Raw genomic sequence first — 24,183 nt, 5'->3', positions numbered from 1 at the left:
AACCATTTCAACTGCATACCTATAAAGAGAACTACTATTATAACAAAGTATAGTCAGATCTGTTTAAACTGAAACTATGAGCCAAAGGAGGATAAAGAAGATATGATATAAAATGTTTTCGTTTTGAATCTTACCCTATTTAAATCGTGGGATGGGGGGGTTAACTGAGTGACATCTGGTGGAGGGGCCGAAAGCAAATTATTAGGATAGTCCAAAAGATAGCAAACAACACTCGTATGGCCACCTTTTGCTGCTTCTATCAACATAGTTGAGCCATCCTAAGAGTGGACACAGAAAGGGAAAAATTAAAAAAAAAAATAAGTTAACTTACAGAACCATTAAGGATGATAAAGCTAACAGGCCCTAGCAATTCAAATCTTAGGTTTAGTAAAGAACACTTTCCTCTAATAAAACAGAAGAAAATGAATATGTTTAGAATGCCATTATAAATCGAACTGGTAGATGATATTTTCTAATGTTCAAGAGTGAAGAATTAATTCACAATGCTACCCGAAACATTTGAGTTACATACTTTTAAACGATGAGTAGGATCTGCCCCATGAGCCAAAAGTAGTTCCACCACTGCCAGATGACCCCCTGCACAAGCCAGGGACAGTACAGTATGGTCATTATTAGCTGTGGTTCTATTCACATTCGCTCCTAAAACAGACAAGACATAGGAAATCATGTTAGGAGATTGAGGTTTCTTAAATTATGGTAAATTTCAAAATCATAAAGAATAGAGAAAATAGCATAATGAATATCCATATACCCATTACCCAGCTTCAATGATTATAAACACACAGCCAATCTCATTTCACATAAACCCATTATCAATTCTCCTCTCCCATCTTGAATTACTCTAAAGCAAATCCCAGACAAACATGACATAATTTCATCCGTGAATATTTTAGTATGCACTGGTAGAAGATAAAAATAAATGTATATATTACTCCTAATGTAATTAGTTTTAAAAAAGTAAAACAAAATTTTATCTACATTTTAAGTCCTTCTCTAGGTATGTAGAGAATTACCAGGGAATAGAAAGTAATAGTACTACTGGCTTCTTTCACTGGGAAATATCTGAGCATGAAAACAGGTACACTGCCCCTCCAATATGAATTCATCTCTGATTTAGACAGTGTGCTAGGCAATGCAGGAAATGGATATAAAATAGCAGAAAGAAAATGGAATCTGATTAATTAAAATTTATCAAAGAGAGAGGATTGTGATTATATAAATAATTCCATTCTTGAAAATACTATGGCATAAATATACATCACAAATAAGTGTTCAAATTGCCCAAAGTAATTTGACCAGTAACTTATTTCTGACTTAGTTTCTTTTGCTATTATTAACAATTACAAACTTGAGATTTCTTTAGTATTTTTGCTAAGAAGGAAATGGTATATATTGCCATTTTAATTGTACATGGCTTGTATAGTCTTTCTTTTATCAATGTTGAATCAACAGTAAAATCTTTCATATCCTATACTTAAGGATATGATGAAATCTGTGGGGCGCCTGGGTGGTTCAGTCAGTTAAGCATCTGCCTCTTACTTTTGGCTCAATTCATGATCTCAGGTTTCGTGGCATCAATCCCTGCATAGGGCTCTGTGCTGACAGCGTGGAGCCTGCTTGGGATTCTCTGTCTCCCTTTCTCTTTGCCCCTGCCCCTGTCACACAAGTGTGTGTATGCTCTCCTCTCAAAAATAAATAAATAAACATTAAAAAAAAAAAAGTATGATGAATTCTGCATACAACACTATTTCAACTTGAACTTACACAGTAAACACCTCACAAATAATTTAAAGGAAGTAATAATATGATACGTTAGTCATTTAAAATGGTTTTTGATATTCAAAGTAGAATTACTGACCATAGATGAAAATCTTCCATGCATTTTGGTTTTTATCACATTTCAGTTTTGAATACTTTTTATACCGTATTTATGACCATTTCTCTATATTTTACAAAGAAGGAAACTTAGGCCCAAGGATATGTAGAGTAGAAAAGTGACTTGCCTTAAAGTAATTCAGTGGCATAAGAATCCAAGTTTCAGGATACATTATTACATAAACAGAACAGACTTTAAGTTATCTAAACCCTCAAAATTTTACATAGAGAAATTTTTCTTTATGTAAGTGTTCCTTCACAAGGATGGTACTCAGTATGACAATCCTTCATAGTTTGGGACTATGGAACTGTTTGGAGATGCTCTATGCATTGAGGATATTTATCAACCACCCACTCACAAAATCTCAGTAGCATCCCTCCACCAGTCATACCCAAAAATTGTCCTTTACCTCTCAATCTCTAAATATCCAAGGGCAGGGAATAGACACCTTTGGGGAAAAAAAAAACTACTGCTTACCCAAACCTACCTTTACTAATTAAGAACTGAACAGTACAAACATGACCAGCTCTTGCAGCTTTCATTAAAGGAGTCCTTCCACCTTCAGATTCATGTTCCTATGTAAAAAACACAGACTTAATTGATATTTAATTGCTAGTGTACAGTTATTCTTTTTCATGAAAATAAAAAGGAAAAGAACTGGACTAATTTCTAAGTCTAAAGATATTAAATATCATGCTTTGAAATGAAATAAATTTAAGGAATACATTTTTAAATTTAAAACTCAAATTAGAAACATGTTCTACAGATGTAATTTAAGAACTGAAATTATATTCATGTGATTGTGACACCTTCATCTAAATCCATCTGGGTAATTTTTCCTTCTCTCTCTCTCTACCAAAAGGACTGTGGAACTTGACCAGTGAATGGCACTCTAGCACATCCTTCTCCAATCAGCATTATCCCCATCTACTCCAAGTGATTTTCTTTTTGTAACCTTGCATCCTACCTGTATGAATTTCTGCAAGTACATCATTCCCTTTCTTTATGGACCTCCCATTAAAACCACATTATCTTAGGGGCGCCTGGGTGGCGCAGTCGGTTAAGCGTCCGACTTCAGTCAGGTCACGATCTCGCGGTCCGTGAGTTCGAGCCCCGCGTCGGGCTCTGGGCTGATGATGGCCCAGAGCCTGGAGCCTGCTTCCGATTCTGTGTCTCCCTCTCTCTTTGCCCCTCCCCCGTTCATGCTCTCTCTCTATCCCAAAAATAAATAAACGTTAAAACCACATTATCTTATATGAAAACAACAAGGCTAGTGACTTAATATCTCAAAAACCACCAATTACAACGTCTTACTAGAGATTTCTGGGTCTCAAAAAATGGAGAATCTATTGCCTTCTTCTTATTGCTGGGTAATGAGAACACTTGGAGAAATTTTCCAAGTTATATTTTAGAATATAAAGATTTGAGTTATAATACATACAATATATATATTTTTTAACACTCACATCTGATGAACAACTTTCGAGTCTTCTCTTAAGCCACACACTAAGTTGTTTGAATTGCAATTAACTAAGCAAGATACATTGCTGTATGTTTCACAGTCACTGTGGTAAACACTGGAAAGCTCAAAATCTAATCCTGAAGAAATAGGCACACAACTAACTAGAGTATAATATGTGCCATAAGGGCTTCAAGAGCTTTACTAACATACACAGAACTGAAAGAGACCACAATAGTAATCCAGTTCCACTCTTCCCCTTCCATAAATGAGGAAAGAGAAGTTAAAGTTGGCAAAACTAGTTAATGGAGGAGTCTGTTTCTGCTTGCCTGTGAATTTTTGTCATAAACTATGAACTTCTACAAGAACACACACTTGCTTGTTAATCTCAGCCCCACGAACATATGGGTACTTAAGTTTTAACTACCTTTTCATGTCTCACTTCTACTTCCTCACACGTGAAACTGGAAGACTATTTTCCCCACACACGTTTGCTTTTCCTTCCCCGTCAGGCTGTCCTCACACTATTTTTTCCAACAGGAATATCTCTTTTGTCACATCACCATATCCACCTTTCTAAACCTTAATGTAATATCTCAGATGACGTCTTTACATCTTCTGAGCTTCTTTATTGTCTGTACTTTTGCTGTGACATCTCTTCATAATCCACCCTACAATAAACTCAGTATTTCATCCTTCTTACTAAGTTGTAAGTTGAGGAGTATTAAATACTTATATTCTAAAAATAGCTAAGTACCTAAGAAAAACTTTGTATTAATGTATCTAATACAAAATTTCCCTTTTATGGGGGACAAGGGAAAATAGATTGTATGACGCCACTAACAAGAAAAAAAAAAAAAACAGACACCAAAGAGTGTAGGAAAAAACAATGACCAAATGAGAGAAAAAATAGCAAAAAGGCCAACAGAAAATTAAAAGAAATACCTTTTATCTGTAATCTCCACTGAACTTTTAATTAATTTGTCTTGGTTTTAAGTATTAGGATTTAAAAAGTGACATAGTTTACCAGATCTGCTCCTGCTTGAAGTAGGACATCTGCTACATCGGTATGACCATTCTCACAGGCATATGTTAGTGCTGTATCCCCTGTTGCTGTTGTTGCATGAACGTTAGCTCCTGTAGTAGTATTAAACAATACAGAGACTTAATAAAAGAATTGTAAGACATAAATGATGGACACAGAAATTTCTAAATAAGCCATATGTCTTCAAATTAGACAAAATAGTCACCCATTTCTAGAAATAAAGAAGACTGTCAGCATCTTTAAAAGCAAAAAATAAAAAAATCAGAAATAGATTATTGCTTGAAATTAAAGCTACAGATACTTCAAACAGTAATAAGGTAAATTAGTTATAAAGTTACCACAACTTTTTACATTTTTAAACACACAATCAGTGTATCATAACATCAGAAAAAAGTTACTTGCATTATAACATTTTTACTTGGATAAATCATGTAAAAAACTCTTTCCAAATGCAAAAATGCCTACCTGCAGCTAATAAGTATTTAACTAACTCCAAATGACCCTCTTGAGCAGCTTCCATTAAAGGGGTAGAACACCCTAGTTCTATATCAGCTCCTGCCTTTATTAGAAAGTCTGCCACTTCCAGAAAGCCTCCACAGCAAGCCAGAGTCAAGGCAGTTTCTTGAGTTTCTTCTGTCTGTGCATTGATATTTGCTCCTAGAATGAAAATTCTAATTATTTTAAGGAACTCACTAACTTATCCCAGAGATAAGCAAAACATGATTGTTTCCTAATAAACTATACTTCAAAAATAAACATTTATATTATTTTGCTAAATATAGTGCTTCTCCCCTACTGAGAGGCAGTACGAATAAAGAAAAAGTTATTAAAAATACATCCACGAGTCTACATTTGATGCACACAGCTGGAGTAAGATTTATTCAGCCAGAAGGCACATAAGTGTGCCTATATATCTATATCTACAGATATAGATATATAAACTTTCACAGCAACCCTACAGAAGACTAAATTCAGGCACAGAAGGTTAGAAACTTGTGATTCAAACCTAAGAAGTGTGCTACAATACCTCTGCTTTTAAAGTTATAGCCAATATGCTTTTTTTAATGTTCCACTCCTCTTAAATTTGTCCAAACAAAAACCTTACTACTAAAAGAGATATAGGGGCGCCTGGGTGGCGCAGTCGGTTAAGCGTCCGACTTCAGCCAGGTCACGATCTCGCGGTCCGTGAGTTCCAGCCCCGCGTCAGGCTCTGGGCTGATGGCTCAGAGCCTGGAGCCTGTTTCCGATTCTGTGTCTCCCTCTCTCTCTGCCCCTCCCCCGTTCATGCTCTGTCTCTCTCTGTCCCAAAAATAAATAAACATTGGAAAAAAAAAAAAATTAAAAGAGATATAAAACTTGGCTACAAATATATAGAGAGATAGGAGATTACTTCTAAACTGAATATGGCTTAATACCGCAAAGTAACCATTTCACTTTTCTCAAAAGAAAAGTCTACTGTGTGCCGATTCTTTTACACCTTCTTATAAATACATTCTTACGTTCTCCTCAAGTTCATCCTTATGGTAGGATTTCCCATACTGTGTCCCATGAAACCCTAGATATATCAAATATTTATTAATAGGTATCCTGCCCCAAGAGAAATTCTCTCAATATACCACTTTGAGAAATGTCAAATCTCATATATGCCTCTACATAATCTACACCCCTACCTCACCCCCAGTTCTCTGCTTGTATTCACAAAGCACACGATGCCTGAAAAGTTCTATATTAAAGCAGTCTATTTGATTTTGTTTAGCACAGTATGGAAGCTATTTTCAAAGCAAATACGTTGTTTTTGTGACAACATCTTGTTACACATCTACTAGAAGGAGAAAATACAGAAACCCAGTTTTGTACTATTTTAATGTTATGTTTTACACATTTATGCTTTACTGTTTTCACTGGTATGGTTACCTTGGCCTAGAAGTAATGCCACCATTTCTTCATGTCCTTCACGAGCTGCCTCCATCAGTGGTGTATAACCTTCATCATTGACTTCTTCCAGGCTAGCTCCTCTTTCAATAAGTAAAGCCGCAAGTTCCACATGCCCACCACATGCAGCCAAAGTCAATGGTGACTCAAATGAATCAGCAGGCATGTTCACTTGGGCACCACTGTCAAGAAGTAACCTAGCTACTTCAACATGGCCATCCTAATTACAATGCAATTAAAAAAATTAAATCAGCACCATTAAAAACAATTGTTAAAAATATGAAGATTTCTCAATTACTGTACAATGAAGGTTTACTGACAGTCAAATAAGAATAATAAATCTACATTTAGCAGATGAGAAATCAAGTATTAATTAAGACCTATCTGTATTTCTGTGGCATAGATGGGGAAATAGAGGTTGAGGCTATGAAACATGTAGAAAAATAATACCTTCCTTCAATGAAGAAGCTTATTAACCATTAGGGGAAAAAAAGACATTAAGTACATGAAACAAAAGACTACTATGATATAACATCAGCACCTCATGGTATATACTTAAATGCTAACTAGATAAAGTTTAGAAAGGGAAAGTACAATTCTCGTCGAAACCTTAAAGAGAAGCAAACTTTTGATTAGGCAGGAAAAAAATTGGCAGTATTTTTTGGAGAAGGTAGAGAATTGTAGATAATGTGTTAGGGGAAAGGGAACACAGTATGTAGATGGTACTTCCTTTTGTTTTTCAACATTTAAATGCCAGTAAAAATTAAAAGAGAAAGGAGTTCTATCTTCTGTCCCCTTTGCTGGTCTCCCTTTCCAACAGCTTTCCTAACTACTGGCAACTCCAAGACACTCTAATTTTTTTTTTTTTAACCTCTAATATAAATTTTCTTTCTATATATTACCTCACAGACATTTCATCTTTTTTTGTACACATCACACCCATTTTTACCTCTGTGCTTGCCATGTTACACAACTTTAATGCCCCATTACAATGGTTACTTTGCCTTCCTTCGGTTCAGAATTTTCTACCTCCATATATAGTCAACTCCTACATTTCTTTTAAAGTCCAGTTTAAAACCCCATTCTCTTAGCAAGCTTTGAAATGTCGGGCCACTACTAATATCTTTCATCTACTTATAACACTTCCAGTACGTACTGATTAGGTCTACAAAATGCTCTATTTTAATTTCTTAATCTATATACTTTCTAATCTAGTGGTGGTCACAAGGATGTTTTAAGTTCCTTATCATGGGGATATTACTGATGTGTTTTATATGCATTATACCATTTAATCCTCACAACAACCCGAGAGAAGGATATTATCCTAATTTTAACAGATGGAAACTTAAGACCTTGAAAGAAAACTCGTGTTTCTTCAAAGGATAATTTACTAAAGGAAATATTAGCATGACAATAAAGAAAACAAAGATAACTCAGGTTTCAATTAGTTACCTAATATTTTTAAAAATTAGTAATTAAAATTTAACATCCTTTCAATAATCATTCTCTGAAGGGAAGTTGAGATAAGAAACTTAAATTCATTTGGTGCCTTTTTCCATCTTTGGCATGTTTTTCTTGTAAATCTGTCTACAATGTTATTCTGATCCATTTCTATGCCACAAATCATATACTGAGATACAAAAGTTTAAGAGGACTATTATTACCTGTTCTTAAGTACAAACTCTAAAAAGAGAGTTCTTACAAAAGGAATTAAAAGCTCAGAAAACACCATTCATATAGGGGGAATTATGTTACACAAATAACACTCTAATTTCAAATTTTTCAGAAGTTACATTTTTGGTTTGATGTATTTGCTATGCTTAGTATTATATGCATACTTGTGGTTTATATTCTTCTTAATATCCTTGATCAATTTTTTAAATAGTTGCTTTTTGTCCCAACTATGTAAAACCAGCATAGTTATGGGAGACTAGGAAAATAAAAGTAGTTCTGTAAAGCTCCAGAAAGCATCTTTAGTAGAAGTTAATATTGTACAACTGGCTCTGAACACTGGTCACAATTCAGATAGCTGAGGTTCTGTTCTACAATAAATCTATAATAAACAAATCTTTGAACTCAAGAATAAGGTCCCCAACATACACTAGCACTGTCTTTATGAAATATACAGATACATTTCATGTATGTATTTCACCAGTCTTACCATGCAAGCCTCCATTAGAGCAGTGTGCATTTCATCTGTTTTATGCTCTTGATCTGCCCCTGCTTCCAAAAGAAATCGCACCATCTCTAGGTGTCCTAAACCAAAATGTGTAAGATTATTATAAGATATTTTATTATTCCAAAAAATGTAACAAGTTACAGTATTTTAAAAAGTTATATTTAACTTATAGCAATAAATTTATAAGCATAACACTAAAGTCAGCTACAAGCCACCCTCAACTGTCACACATAAATTATACAAGTGATTCTTGCTCTTCTACTTTTTACCCTGTTGCCGCTACTACAACCCCAATGCAACAGAGCAAAGATGTCACTGAAATCTAAAACCCCAAATATCCCTTCTATAACCTTTTCTAAGAGCTGAGGCATGCTCTATTTATTTATGGTATGGAACAAATTAGCTTTTGTGAATTAGTTGCCTGGGATAATAATAATTGAAGTTATTTCTATGAGGAAATGTGTTTTAAGTTTCAATTACTACCTCACAGACTTTTTAAGAACAATCTGCCTGTAAATTGGGAACTGTATATATAAAAAAATATTTTCGAAACCACACCATTTAGTTTACACTTATGCATTTATTTAGGTATCATACACACACACATACATATATGTGTATATAATATATACATACACACACACACTCTTACCCTTGTATTTACATTTATGTAGTTTCAAATAAACCATATGCTTCAGTTCAAATAAAGACATCTTACGAGTAGTTAAAAAGACAAGGACTTCAGACACTATGCAAGTAACAATAGAAAAATGACTTAATTTTTTTCCAATATTGTTTGTTAAGAGTTGCAGTCAATGCTCAATCAGGACCAAGGGGAAGGAGCAGATGGTAAAATCATAAACAATTAAAACTAACTTCAATAAGTAACTTAGCATCTGCCGTATTTTGTTTTTGCTACCTACCTCCCTCCCTTTCCTCTCTGTCATTCTCCCTTCCCAAAGATCCACATCAACGTTCAGTCTCAGCCTGAGTTCTATCCCTTCTGCATCTTCTCCTTGTCAATCTATGTCCTAGAAGACCTCACCCAAAATTAGAGGAAAGGGAGAGGGTCCATGGTTCCTTGTAAGTAGCAGAGATGTTCTCCACCAGCTCAGTTCTATATCCAGCTTCTAATTAAAGCCTGCAAGCCCCAACCTCAGACGCCCCTTGGAAAGCAGGGTGGGGCTATAAGCAAAGGAGAGAGGGAAGAGTAGTTATATGTAGCCTGGTCTCAAAGCTCTTCTGGCCAGCTGGGACTAAGTGGTAAAAACAGCCAGTTCCGGGTTCAAAAGTATTTGTGAAAAGGGGAGAGAGTCACCCAATCAATCAGCCTGTCCTGGAGAGGCTGTCCCAAGGCTTAATTCCTCTCCTCCCAATGAACATAAGCCTCTGCCTAATTACCAAACAGTACTAGGGAAGTAAGGGATCTCAGCTGTGTTTCCTAACCATCCTTACCTGAAGCTCTGTTAACACCAATCAAAAGCACTTTAGATAGAGCATATTTTCACATTTAACTTATATTTTAGTCATGTATGTATTTAAGGGTTATTTTAACCATTGTTTCTAAAGGAAATTTTTCCAGATGACCTTACACAACCTTGGCCACTCTAAAATAGAATGAAACAAAACAACACCAGAGCCAGTACTAGGGTAAGGCAATCAAGGGCCTAGGTGTAAAATTTAAGGAAGTGTTCTCTCACAAGCTTGGTGGGTGAAGTGATTCAGCCATTGAGAGGAAGTGCCTCCTTGAACTCTGTACCTTGCCTTGTAAGCGCTGTTTCTTGACACCTAATGGTCAAGATTATCACTTATTTTATGATACAAAGATGACACAGCTGCAGATGGTATGAAAGCAGACATAAAATTTGGTTTTTAAAAAGTTCCTTAGTTAATAGCCATTTATCTGTCAAAAAGGTAGACTTTGAGAAGTACTGGCTCTGTGGTTATCTTTTTTAGAATCTAGAATCTAGAGCATTAACTAGCTGAAGACCAAGACACTTTCCAGACAATTGTCTTGCCCTCTCAAAGGAGGGTATGTTTCTGTATTACCAATATTTTCAGGTTGATTGACATCATTTAAAATATCACATACCCCTTTTATAGTCACATATCCATATACATATACAAATACAAAGGTATGGGTACGTGTTTTTCTCACTTTCAACTAGCTCTTCCTTCTAACTTTATGAAATGTATTGACGATACTCTAGAATTGTTCTTCAGAATTCAAACTCTCTTCACACCACTTTTCATTTCTCAAATCTCCTCTAGTCTCTTCAATTTTTCTCCTTTCTTCTTAGTATCATGAGAAATAGCTTAAGAACATTCCTATTAATGGATCATTCTAGCTACTTTGATTGTATTTACTTTTAAATTTATAGGCCAAATACTTCTGGAGTCAATAGGATTCTTTCGTGTGAACCATGAAAAATATTCTGACACAAAAACCATTAAAAAGTATAGTGCATAATTAAAATTAAATAACTGTTTCTGATAAAACAACTGAATCATGTAACAGTCATTTTTCATTGACATATATTTATAATATTAAGTCTATATTTTAAAATTTTACATATTAAACTCTGAAACACTTTAAACCCTTTTAGGTTAATTACATACCATATTCTATTGCCACCTCTTAATTTGCTTTTTAATTTAAAAACTCTATTATATAAAATAACTGTCACCTCATGTACTTAAAAACTTTGTTTTAAAAAAATGTTTTATACCGTACCTTTGTAACAAGCTAATGTAAGGGCACTCTCTTTAAATTCATTGGAATGCGTATTAATGCCAGCCCCATTTTCTAGCAGCAATCTGGCTACTTCCACATGTCCAGCACTTCCAGCTTCCATAAGAGGAGTATGACCATTTTCATTATGGTCCTCGATACTAGCACCGGATTCCAAGAGCACCTTTACAACATCTACATAGCCTCCAGCACAAGCGTATGTAAGTGCTGTATTGCCTATTTTAAGAAAAACAAAAAGACATTAACATAAAATATCAAAATAAAAAGATCCTAATTTAGTTAGCATCAGGAAGAAAACTGAAATGGGAGACTATAATTTTAATAAATTTAGAAAATATATATCATTCCTTTCCCATTGCCTTTTATCTTACTGAAATCAACTCCCAATTCTTTCCATTTAGTATCAGGGTCAAATATATATGGAAAATAGACACACTTAACACGACTGTAGAGTTATCAAAGAACTGAGCAATTCTGAAATTAACTTTTCATATAAAAAAAAAGTTATGTTCATTGTAACCTTAATTGGAGAAATGTTTCAGAAGCTTTATTTTGGGAGGATAATTATTCATCATATATAGGTACATCTCATACTGCTCCTTTTAATTATACATATTTGATTTCCTACAAATTCAATTATCAGTTAACTGATCAAAGCTACATAATTTCAAAAACATTCCTTCTTGATGATAAAAATCTCCTGTGTTACAGGGGGAAAAAATAAACCTTCTGGGTAAAATAATGATTTCTAAACCCCTTCCAACCAGAACCTGTAAGATCATAAAAATTCTTTCAATTATTTAACAAATTTGAAAATCCTGCATGAAGATGCACAAAATATATTTTCATTTAATTTTTAGAAGTTTTATATAAATCCATCCATGCCCAAATTTGAAGAAAAAAATAAAGTTAGTTTAAACTAAAGTCATGTCCATTGTAGGACACAATGTTTTCATAATTTTTTTTTTCTATAGGCCACAATTTAGTAACAGTAGACAATGATAGACCTGCCTTTTGTTCCATATCCTTCTTGTTTTCCCTATCTTCCCTTCCCTTCTTCCCTGAAAAATAGGAAACCTGGATTGAAGAACTATAGCCCATTTCCAAGAGGGTAGTCCTTCTAACTGGGCCAGTGTTTAATTTAATCTAAAAGAACCTCAAAAGGCCAAGTAATCATCCTCAGACACAAAAGAGAAACTTTATTCAAAATATTTTTATACTTTAAATCTAATGCATACACTTAGGAAAATGTGCAGTACTTCATAATTAGAGCACTGCAAAAGCTGTACTAATGATGATTTTCATGTGACATAGTTATTACCAAAAGGTGCTAACATTTAACAAAACTGAAAGAAGAAACATGAATAACCTGTTGAAGACTGTGCATTGACATCGGCTTTATGAGCTAGCAGCAACTTCACAATTTTGACATGTCCTCCATTAGCAGCAGCCATTAAAGGTGTAATGTCACCTTTGATTCCCCTATCTTCCACATTTGCATGCATTGCCAACAAAACCTTATGAAAGAAAAAGTTTAAATGATATTAGAAAACAATATATTCATCAAAACATGTGGAACATGTTTACGTTAACACCTACCTAGTGATTTATAGTCAGAGCCCATAATCACAACATGTATCTAACAAAAATTTGTTGAAATGAGCCTAATGGTTGAGTTTATTTTATTATTTCTTGTCTAAGTAGGCCAGATTAAAAACAAAAACAAAAACAGCCCATGTGCTTTATTTTGATACTACAAACCTGTGCAAGCTCATAGTATCCAGCAGAACAAGCTAAACAAAGGAGGCTCTCCCCTTCCTCAGTGTGCTCATTTACGCTCCGCCCTTCAATGAGTAACTTTCGCACAGCATTTACATCTCCTTCTGAACAGGCTTCTGCCAAACTGCGGCTATTAGGGAAGAATATTATAACATTAGCATATAAAAATGTTAAAAATTACACACCATAAGTATTGGTTTTTGAGGTTAATCTGGACAGTCGTGCTAAACAAGAATGATCACTTCAATATGATCCATAAGAAACAGAAAACTGAAAATGACTCAGTTCACTAAAATCTACTCATAAAATTCACTGAATTAGAATTATCAACATTATAAGATGTTTATAGCTATGCACTGAAGTACAAAGTCCACTTTACTATCACTGGAAAAAACCCAAAATTCTAAAACATAAAATTTATGGAAAATCACATGAACAAAATACAGGTAATAATTATACTTCCTTTTTGCTTGGTCATGAGAAAACTTATATAAAAGTTAATAAAAATGTATTTAATAAAACAGGTAAAACTTATACTAATTATAAAGGTCTACTTGAATCCTTCCATCAATTAAAGGGAAATCAGACAGGAAAGTTACAAGCATATAATTTTGAGTAAAATATGAATAAACGATAAGGAAATTCTTTTTTGAAGTATTTACTTATGTATCATATTTAGTCGAAATCTGAAAAATACCCAGGCGAGGCAAATGCTAAATTCAAGCAAAAGGAAAGTAGAAAAAGTGGAACAACAGAAAATTAGACTGAGAGTAAAGTGTTTGCCCTATAAACTTCCCAAAATAATTCCAACTATGGACATTTCTAAAAAATTCTATTTTTGGATAAAATCCATCCGAAGAAAAACACTAAATCCAGTGCTCTTAATTAACATTCTCTTTATTTCAAATATAAGTCAATTCTTATATCATCCTTTTCAAGGTCCTGTCACTTCTGGTACTGAAGTCATCCATGGAACCTCTTTTCTATACCTTTATTATTACTGCCACCCAGATTCAAGAACATCATCTTTAGCCTGGATTAATGGCAAAGTCTCCTAAACAGTCTCCCTGCTGTTACCTTTGTTTTCCTTCAGACTCTTTCAACATGGCAGCCTGAGTGAGAGATCTTGTTTAAAGGAAAGTATATCATGGCATTCCTCTGTTCAGAATCCTCCATTTGGCTTCTGATCTCACACTAAAAGCCAAAGTACTTACAAGATCTGTCCAGTGGTAGGGTCTCACACTCCTACTTTTTACCTCTCTGGTTTCATCACCTATTCATCACTTAGTCTTTCCACTTTAGCCACACTGATTGGCTTTCCTGCTTTTCATAAAAAATGCTAATGAAGCTCCAACTCTAAGATACCTGTATTTGCTGTTCCTCTGGCAAGACCTCTCAGACACAGCTCACACCCTTACCAATTTCAGGTCTTTGCTAAAATGCCACCTTTTAAGGGAGGATCTCCTTGACTACTCTTAAAAATGCACCATGACTTCCAACCCCAAACATTGCCCTGGCACTTTCCCATTCAATTTTTCCCCATAGTTCTCATCATCGTGTGCCATGTTACATATTTTACTTACTTGTTAACTGTATTGTCCCCTTACCTACGTCAATGTCTTGAACAACACTTAGTGTCCTTGTCTCGTAATTTCCCATTTTAAAGGACACTAACAGTCCTCAGACCCAGTGTTCTCTATTACCTTTAAACAGATGTAAGACAAATCCTTCCTACAAGACGTTTCTGTGTAAGAACATCTTTTCTCTCTTTCACATGGACTCTTATATTTTCTTTCTTCCTCAGGCACACACACACCCTACTCTACTATCCCATTCAGGCTTGCATTCAGACATTTCCATATGTGTATGCTAGCTTTAAAACAAGCTTATAGGAATTACTGTAGCAACAGTTCAAATTTCAAACTTATGAGATCTGGCACATGGCAGCACACTTAACTAATAAAATCTAGCATATAACATCAATGCACTCCACTATATTTCTCAAGCTTTGCTGAATAAATGATTGTCACAAACATGCTCTGTTCTTCTAATATACTCAATGCCAAAGAATCAGTGACTTTTTATTTTTCTGTTCTATTTCCTGCTTGAACTAGCCTTAATATACTCTTCAAGGTGCTTTTAACTTTCTTTCTTGACAGTCTAAACAGGCACCGTATTTAAGAGAATATCGATAATATTACAGGGTAGTAAAACTGTTAATTAAGAAACAGAACTTGAAGTTAACAAAAGAAAGAGGGTCAATCTATGAGAAGAACAGTAAATTAATAAAAACACAAAAATCTAAACCAATGAAGATGAATACAGAGCCAAGAGAAACAGCAAATTTTCTTGTTAATACTATACAGCTTCTTTTTCATGCTCTTAAAAGATGTTACATAAAAACACTATTATACAAAGACAATCCTTTTTTTTTTTTTTTTTTTTTTTTTTTTAAGAGACAGTGGGTACAAGTGAGCAAGGGGCAGAGAGAGAAAGTGAATCCCAGGAGAAGAGTTGGGGAGGGATGGCAGAGAGAAGTGGGACTCACCAAAGTGGGGCTCAAGCTCACCTGACATGGGACTCAAACTCATGAACCCTGAGATCACGACCTGAGCCAAAGTCAGATGCTTAATGACTGAGCCACCCAGGTGCCCCAAAAGACAATCCTTAAATGCTGTTTTTTACACTCTAAACCCATATATAAAAGAATACTCCCATTTTCTCAACTGGTTAAAGGCAACTGCTAAAATAAATAAAATAGCTTCATTTTAATTAAAGGAAAACAAGCCTCTGAGTAATCAAAAAAATGTAACATATTAATAATTCTTTTCCATTTGCTTCCTTAAAGCTTATATCCATTTTTCATATATTATCCATAATTGGTTTTATATATGAGATGGTATGATTTTTATTGAGTGAGATCACCAGAAAAACTTCAAATAGCAAAGTCACAAAATATTCACTGAGCCGTAACTATAAAGTACTATAGAAAAGAAATTGTAGGGGATACAAAAATAAAATCCCTGGGACTCACTTACATTCAAATTATGGGAACTAGATCCATGATATTTCTTGAACATTCATAAAACAAATAAATTAAAACCTTGCTATTTAAAATGGTCAGAACAGGGGCGCCTGGGTGGCTCAGTCGGTTGAGCATCGGACTTCGGCTGAAGTCATTATCTTGCGGTCTGTGAGTTAGAGCCCCGCATCAGGCTCTGTGCTGACAGCTCAGAGCCTGGAGCCTGCTTCTGATTCTGTGTCTCCCTCGCTCTCTGCCCCTCCCCCACCCATGTTCTGTCTCTCTCTGTCTCAGAAATAAACATTAAAAAAAAAATTTTTTTTTAATAAAATAAAATGGTCAGAACAATGCACATGAACTAGAAATGGCATGACTAATTAGAAAGCATTTATTTCTTTGTCACCAAAACATTAAAAGACAACAAAATCTATTAAATAAGCAAAAGCTCTTTTATAACATATTGGCTAAGAAGTCAGTCTTGCATCACTGGTGTCTGAGCTTTGCCACTTGTCAGCTTTTCATGAGTAAAAATGAGAGTAAAAAGCCTTGAGCTTTTCATGAGTAAAATGAGAGTAAAAACAAAATCCATTGCTTTAGGGCTTTATGTGAGTAAAAACGAGATATCACATATAGTATTTCACATATACTTCCATGCCATGCACAAAATAAAAGCTCAGTGAACATTAGCTACTTTTAAGAAAACGTTTTTATATCAATCACAGAGAAAATGTTCTTACTTGTCCGACTGCCCTGCATTCGCTGTGCTTTCAGCTCTCATCCGGGTAAGTGCAGCAGCAGCTTCATCCAACGCACAACTAACAGACGACGTCAACCTCCGAAGCACTTCAGGATCTGCAAAGGCTTTACCATCAGCCGTAGATAATTTGCCTATTCCTATTATATTATTTTCACACCAATATGGACACACCCAAAAGGAGAAACAAAGCAAAAGTCAAGTTACTTAACTCTATATATGTTAGCAAACAACCTTCAAATGTTACACTTGACATATATATTGTCTGCCTGGAATCTTTTGGGAAATCACTGTTCTCCAATTCTCTAATAATCTTATTCCTTCCATGTGGTCTGTAAGTGCTTGACCCTGTGACTCTCTGGTGCCAGAAATGGGTCTTTGGCCTATGCTGGAACAACTAGGAGTCCTCACTCAGACTTTTGCATTGGTTTGGTAGGACCTATATGTTCAAAGGTTACTAAATTGCTAAGATGTGAGTGATGAGCTATTTGGCCACTTTCATGACTACAGAGAAAAAAAGACCACACAAAATACGTCAATTAGAGGAGAGGAGGGCAGAGAAATATAAAGAAAACAGAGTTCTGATAACGTTATTTTAGTGCCAGGAATCAGAACAATCCCCATACTTTCGGTAGATCCCCACTTTTGCTTAAGACTGTTTAGGTGGCTTACTACCACTTGTGACCAAAAATGGCCTAACAAGACATAATAGGCCATACATACAAAAGATAACCTATATATAAGCACCTATTTATTTCAAATTACATCTATAACTTATTACATGTACTCAAAATCATATCTAAAAATCATTCAGAACACCAAAAGAAAACAAATTCAAAAGCAGAACTGGTTAGTAACCACCTGCATGAATATAATTTACTGCTTTTCCAGATATCACTACAAAGCAAATTTATCTTTAACCTTTATTATTCTAACTCAGTGGTGCTTAATCCAGGCTGCCCGTCTCAGCGGAGCTTTTCAAAAATACAGATGCTAAGCTCTCCTCCATCTAAAGATGTATTAAGTAAGAGGTGGAGCCTAGGCATACATATATTTTTAAAGTGCCAAGATTCTAATGCACAGCCAGGATTAAAAACATCTGCTCCAACTTGAAGATAAACACCTAGATATTTTGGATCACTGCTCCTCAACATGTGGTACATGGACAAAAAGCATTGCTGTCATTTGGGAGCATGTTAGAACTGCAGAATTTTGGGCCCGAAGATTTACTCATCCAAAACCTGCATTTTTAAAAAAAGATCCCCAACCAATTCAGAGGCACAGTAAAGTTCAAGAAGCACTATCACAGGTTTTAAAGCAAACTAATTAACTAAGACATCAATCCAAAAAAAAACCACTCAAATGGTAATAATAAACATATCCTTTCACATTGGAAGGGCTTAATAACATCACATAAGTTTGTGTTTAAAGTTCACAAAAATTGGGGTGCCTGGGTGGCTTAGTCAGTTGAGCATCTGACTTCGGCTTAGGTCATGATCTCACGGTTCATGAGTTCGAGCTCCACGTCGGGCTCTGTGATGACAGCTCAGAGCCTGGAGACTGCTTCACATTCTGTGTCTCCCTCTCTCATTGCCCCTCCCATGCTCACACTGTCTCTCTCTCTCTCAAAAATGAAAATAAACATTTAATAAATTAAAAAATAATAATAAAGTTTACAAAAGTTTATACTTATCTCCTTTTCTTTCTGAAAAACCCAAGATATCAAATACTACATCTTATAGAACCAAAAATAATTCTGGCAGGAAACCTTTATGATTTTAGATATAACAAATGGTCAGAGCAATCAAATTTGGTATGTGTTACAATCAAGATGTGCAAGGAATAAAGACAGTCTCAGTCTGATAAAACTGATACCTACTATATAATTTGTGTCACTAAAAATAAAATCCAACCATAGTCTGAATCTGCTATAGTAGTATTTATTAAGATATTTATGATTAGTTAAGTATCCTAACACTATAGAAACCAAAGCCACAGACGCATTTTCACATGAGACAATAGCTCCAATTTTTTAGCCAATTCAGATCAGTTATATAACAATTATTTGTCAATAACAGCAAGAGAACTAGGGAAGAGGATATATCTGGATTAGTAGAAAGTAACCACTGCCTTAAAAAGAAAGAACAGTGAAAACAAAATATTCCATATTAAATTTTTATCTTCTCATATCTTCATAAGTAAAGATAACCATTTTAGTAAATATAACTAGGTAGGAAGTAACCTAAGATATAAATGGTAACCCTTCAAATAACACACTGATTGAAAATGAATTCATTGTAGCTACTCTGGATTATGATGATCCTTTTTCTACTGGTTATCCAGTTATTAAATATTAATCAATGAAGATCAAAAATCAGAAAAGATGTGGTCAAATGATTCTTTCCCAATTCTAACATTTAATCAACTGAACAACAGAACCATGTCACTTGTGACCAAAAATGTCCTAATAAGACAGTATAGGCTACATAAAATACAGAAGAGAAAAAGTACATTGAAAAATTACCTACATTTCTGATTTTAAGATAATTATTTTCTCTTTTTTCCCTAAGACTTACTCAACCTAATTCCCACTTATAAAGACAAAAAAAAGAGGAGAAGTAATGGACTTAGCAGAACAGAATAAACAGAAACATAGATATCAAAAGAGAAACAAGGTGATCAGCCCATCAGGACTCAGGAAGTACAGGTCCCAGATACAGGGGTAAGGCTTGGGTCATTATACAGAGAGACTAGCTGAACACTGTGAGAAGCAGTCAAACACTCAAAGACTCCATTCCCAAACAGCACAGCCAGATGATTGTTCTCTATAGAAACCAACCAGAAAGGCCCAGGATTAGTAGTCATTAGATACAGATAAGAAAGAGACAGTTATACTAAATGGAAATGAAGATTAAATAAGTGTATGTATGCATGTCAAACAGTGAGATCCTCAGCCTCTTCCCACTCTAAGCTCCCAAAATTCAGGTAGCCAGGTTTATCATTCACCAGACAAAAACTGGTAAATGTCTCTGTCAAGAAATTAAAAAACCCCAGAGAAAACACTTAAAGATACTGACATTTGGGGAGTTTTCAAAGAAATGAAAGGGTCTCTACCAAGTCACTGTGTACTGGAAATTCTACAATGTTCCCAAGATTACCCAGCTCTGGTGAACTCACTCTGTGAACTCACAGTCTTGGGACTGTGGATTTGATAGCTTTTATCCCCATGATTAGGTTACATAATGTGGCACAGTTGACCTAAAGACAGGAATATTATCTGAGTGAGACTGACCTTATCACATGAGCCCATGAAAAACAAAGCTTTTCTAGGCTAGTTGGAGAAAGGGAAATCAGAGATTCTTACCATTAGAAGGATTCTACTGTGCTGGCATGAGGATGGACTGGGCCACATGTTAAAGAATGAGGGCAACCTCAAGAAGGTAAGAGCAGCCCCAGCTGACAGTCCACAGGAAATCAGGATCTCAGTCCTACAACTCCTATCAACAACAATAAGCCTGAAAGCAGATTTTCTCCTACAGCCTATAGATGAGAACTCTACTCATCAGCAGATACCTTGATTTCAGCCCCTGAGACTCTGGGCAAGAAAATCTAGCCACACTGTGTGCCCATATGTCTTATCTACAGAAACTAAGGAATAGTAAATGTCATGCCACTATGTTTAGAATAAACTGTTGTGCTGTAATAGTAAACCAATTATATAATACATATCATTTACAATATATAATAAATACTGCATAGTGAAACCCACCAGTTGACAAAACATGCACATATACCTTCCAGTGTAGCGTTTTATGGCTATGCTATTGACTAAAAAAAAAAAAAAACAAACAAAAAACAAAAAAACAGACTTTTTTTGTAGAAAATCCGAAATGTAAAGGGCAGCCAAAATATTCAAAATGTGAGCAAAATTTTAAATGCCGAAAATTCTAATGATATGGAGAAGGAAGACATAGGAAAAGTTGCAGAGATAGCAGACTACTATAAATAAGTGTGGCATTAACTTTCAGAACTGCAACACCAGAAATTAGGAGACAATGGAGTAATAATTTCAATAGTCTGAAAGTTATTTTTACACTAGAATTCTATACGTAGTCAAACCATCAAGTATGAGGACAGCATCAAAGGCACTTTCAGGCAGAATCAAAAACTCTTATTTTTCAGGCATACTTTCTCAGGATACTTAAACCATGATCAATCTCTACACCATGAAAAATGAAACCACAAGAGTGGTTCTGTGATACACAGGAAATACATACACCATGAATAACTGTTCATGCCAAAGCCAAAATGAATTTGAATCTGGTCAAATATCTGGATCTGAATTCCGATTTACAGGAAATACAACATGCACAAGTGCCATAAAATGAGTCAAATAAAATCTATTTATTCAACAAATAAGTGGGGGGGGGGGAAGAGGAAGAAGGAACCTGTTAACAATTAAGAACTCAAATTAACTTGAAACTTTAACATGAAAAACACGTATAATTTTACATACAAAAATATGTAAATATGAAATAGGTGAAGGAGACTAAGAGTACACTTATCATGATGATCATTGACTATGTATAGAATTGCTGAATCACTGTATTGTATACCTGAACCTAATATAACACTACATGTTACCTATACTGGAATTTAAAACCTTATACAAAAAATGAAAAATTTGTTTGGATCCTAATTTAAATAAACCAACTAAAAAAGACCATTATGAAACAAGTGGGGAAATCAAAACACTGACAGGGTATTTGGCAATAATGATGGAATTAGTATTATTTTTTTCTTTATATGCAATGGTATTTGGTTATTTTTTTTTAAAGGTCTTAATTTGCAGTATATACTGAAGTATTTATATATGAAATTATATAATGCTTAGTTTGCTTTAAATTAACATGGAGGGGAGGGGTAGGGGATCTCAGCAGGGTGGTAACAAATTAAGATGAAACAAGACTGTCCACGCACTGATGGCTGTTTAAGCTGGATGATGGGTATTCCCTCTGGGTTTATATGTAAAATATTTCATTTAAAAAAAGAAAGGAGAAAAGGAGACGAGAAGAAGAGGAGGAAGGAAGGGAGGGAGGGAGGGGGGGAGGGCTAGCTACTGTAGAAAAAACAGGGAAAAAATGGTAATAAATACAGAAATGAGAAAATGAGGCAACTATTAGTCCTATGAAAAGGAACTCTTCGGGGCGCCTGGGTGGCGCAGTCGGTTAGGCGTCCGACTTCAGCCAGGTCACCATCTCGCGGTCCGTGAGTTCGAGCCCCGCGTCAGGCTCTAGGCTGATGGCTCGGAGCCTGGAGCCTGTTTCCGATTCTGTGCCTCCCTCTCTCTCTGCCCCTCCCCCATTCATGCTCTGTCTCTCTCTGTCCCAAAAATAAATAAAAAAACGTTGAAAAAAAAAATTATTTAAAAGGAACTCTTCCTCCATTAGTAGTAACTCCTTTCATCAGCTGAAATCTACTTTCATGTAGCATTTTTCAATCTGGTTCTGCCTCTTGGGAGCACAAAAACAAAAACAAATATCCCTCTTATATTCAACCTGAGGTTTCCCATCTTCAGGACAAACATTCTCTTTTCCTCTTACGACACATTTTCAAATAATTTCACAATTCTCATTTCTCTCACATAAACCCCCAGAGCAACACCAAATTTCTGGCAAATGCTAACATTCTGTATCAACTGTTCTGTACATAATTTTCTATCTTCCAGAACAGAACCTTGCATGTGCCCCTATTATGTTTTCATTTGTATTTGGTCAAGATCCCTTTAATAGTCCATTCTATAATTTTACTCAGGATAGAAATCAAATTTAACCATGAGTGCTTCAAATATTTAGATGCTGTGTTACAAGATATTTATTGAAAGGATTACCAAATAGTAGTAGGTTGGTTTTATGCTATATAATAAAGTAGCAATTTGCATGTACTGCATGTACACTGTATAGCAAATCAGGATGCTAAAAAAATGATCAATTAAGGTTCACAATATATTTATATACACTTTAGAAAAATTAAAGTGGAGGGAAATCTGGTTATTTATGGTTATTTAAAATGATCATAGAGGGGTGCCTGGGTGGCTCATTCAGTTAAGCATCTGACTTTGGCTCAAGTCATGATATCATGGTTTGTGGGTTCAAGCCCCACGTCAGGCTCTGTGCTGACAGCTCAGAGCCTGGAACCTGCTTCAGATTCTGTGTCTCCCTCTCCCTCTGCCTCTCCTCTGCTCGTGCTATCTCTCAAAAATGAATAAATGTAAAAAAAATTTTTTTTAACAATCACAGAGATTTAGAATTTCTTTTCCTTTATATTTTATATATATGGTGCCAAATCTTTGACTATGTATATAATCTCTAATTAAAACACTGCTCTTATGGGGTGCCTGGGTGGTGGCTCAGTCGGTTGAGCGTCCAACTTCAGCTCAGGTCATGATCTCACGGTTTGTGGGTTCGAGCCCCGTGTCGGGCTCTGGGTTGACAGCTCAGAGCCTGAAGCCTGCTTCAGATTGTGTCTCCTTCTCTCTCTCTGCCCCTCCCCTGCTCATGCTTTGTCTCTGTCTCTCAAAAATAAATAAATGTTAAAAAAAAAAAAAAAATTAAAAAAAAAACAAAAAACAGTTGCATGTTCTAATGACTGAGCCAGCCAGGTGCCCCTAATCATAGTAGTTTTTATTAGATTTATATGTAACTTTGGAAAATTAGATAGATTAATTACATATGTAAAGTCTGCAGACCTACCTGCAGCTTCTAGTAAAGCTTCCAGTCTGGCTTGTGTTTCTGGATCTACTGTCCTGAGGTCTGCACCATCAGCAGTACCTGACAAGAGCAACTTGGAAGCCGTTTCCAGCATTGGATTTTCCAAATCATCCTGATCCAAAATGAAAGACTCCACCTAGAAAACAAACACAAAAAAAAAAAGAAAAAAGGAAGGAAGGGAGAAATGAAAGGAGAAAGGGAAGTGGTAAGAGAAGTAAATAGAAGAAAAAGGAAGAAGAGAGAAAAAATATATTTTAATGTAAATATCATGATAAATACAATCCTAAATAAATTCAAGCGATAGATAAGCCCACTGTTTAAAGGAGAAATTACATTTGTAGAAGAACTTAAGAATGTGCTACTCATATGCAGGTCTCTCTTTTTTTTTTTTTAACTAAAATTAGGTATTCTTTTCTATTTTAATTTAATGGGGCAAGAGTGAGATACGGGGAGCTATGAGGACTTAGACTGTGAAACCTCTGACTTTAGTAGAGGACCTAAATCAGCTGTTCTTAAATGTTTTGCTCTAAGGACCCCTTTACACACTTATAAAGTACTGCACTCTCAAAAACTTCAGAGAAGGATTAAATATAT

The 24,183-nt window shown here is 35.2% G+C and overlaps 1 protein-coding gene across 6 annotated transcripts in view; it reads right to left on the bottom strand.

Annotated features, from left to right (window-relative positions):
- ANKRD17 (ankyrin repeat domain 17) overlaps window positions 1-24,183 on the bottom strand; it is a 168,174-nt gene that overhangs the window by 61,500 nt on the left and 82,491 nt on the right. For all 6 annotated transcript variants that reach the window (XM_030313703.2, XM_030313704.2, XM_030313708.2 and 3 more), the window contains exons 2-13: window positions 23,572-23,725; window positions 16,803-16,959; window positions 13,026-13,173; window positions 12,634-12,781; window positions 11,247-11,480; window positions 8,495-8,589; window positions 6,316-6,553; window positions 4,867-5,058; window positions 4,384-4,493; window positions 2,385-2,472; window positions 533-660; window positions 135-278 (exon numbers count right to left, since the gene is read on the bottom strand). In XM_030313703.2, coding sequence (XP_030169563.1) covers window positions 135-278; window positions 533-660; window positions 2,385-2,472; window positions 4,384-4,493; window positions 4,867-5,058; window positions 6,316-6,553; window positions 8,495-8,589; window positions 11,247-11,480; window positions 12,634-12,781; window positions 13,026-13,173; window positions 16,803-16,959; window positions 23,572-23,725 — 1,836 coding nt within the window. The remainder of the gene's footprint in view (window positions 1-134; window positions 279-532; window positions 661-2,384; window positions 2,473-4,383; window positions 4,494-4,866; window positions 5,059-6,315; window positions 6,554-8,494; window positions 8,590-11,246; window positions 11,481-12,633; window positions 12,782-13,025; window positions 13,174-16,802; window positions 16,960-23,571; window positions 23,726-24,183) is intronic.

Source organism: Lynx canadensis, chromosome B1 (assembly GCF_007474595.2).
Source record: "Lynx canadensis isolate LIC74 chromosome B1, mLynCan4.pri.v2, whole genome shotgun sequence".
NCBI classification, from domain to species: Eukaryota; Metazoa; Chordata; class Mammalia; order Carnivora; family Felidae; genus Lynx; species Lynx canadensis.
This window is presented reverse-complemented; position numbering and strand designations above follow the sequence as displayed.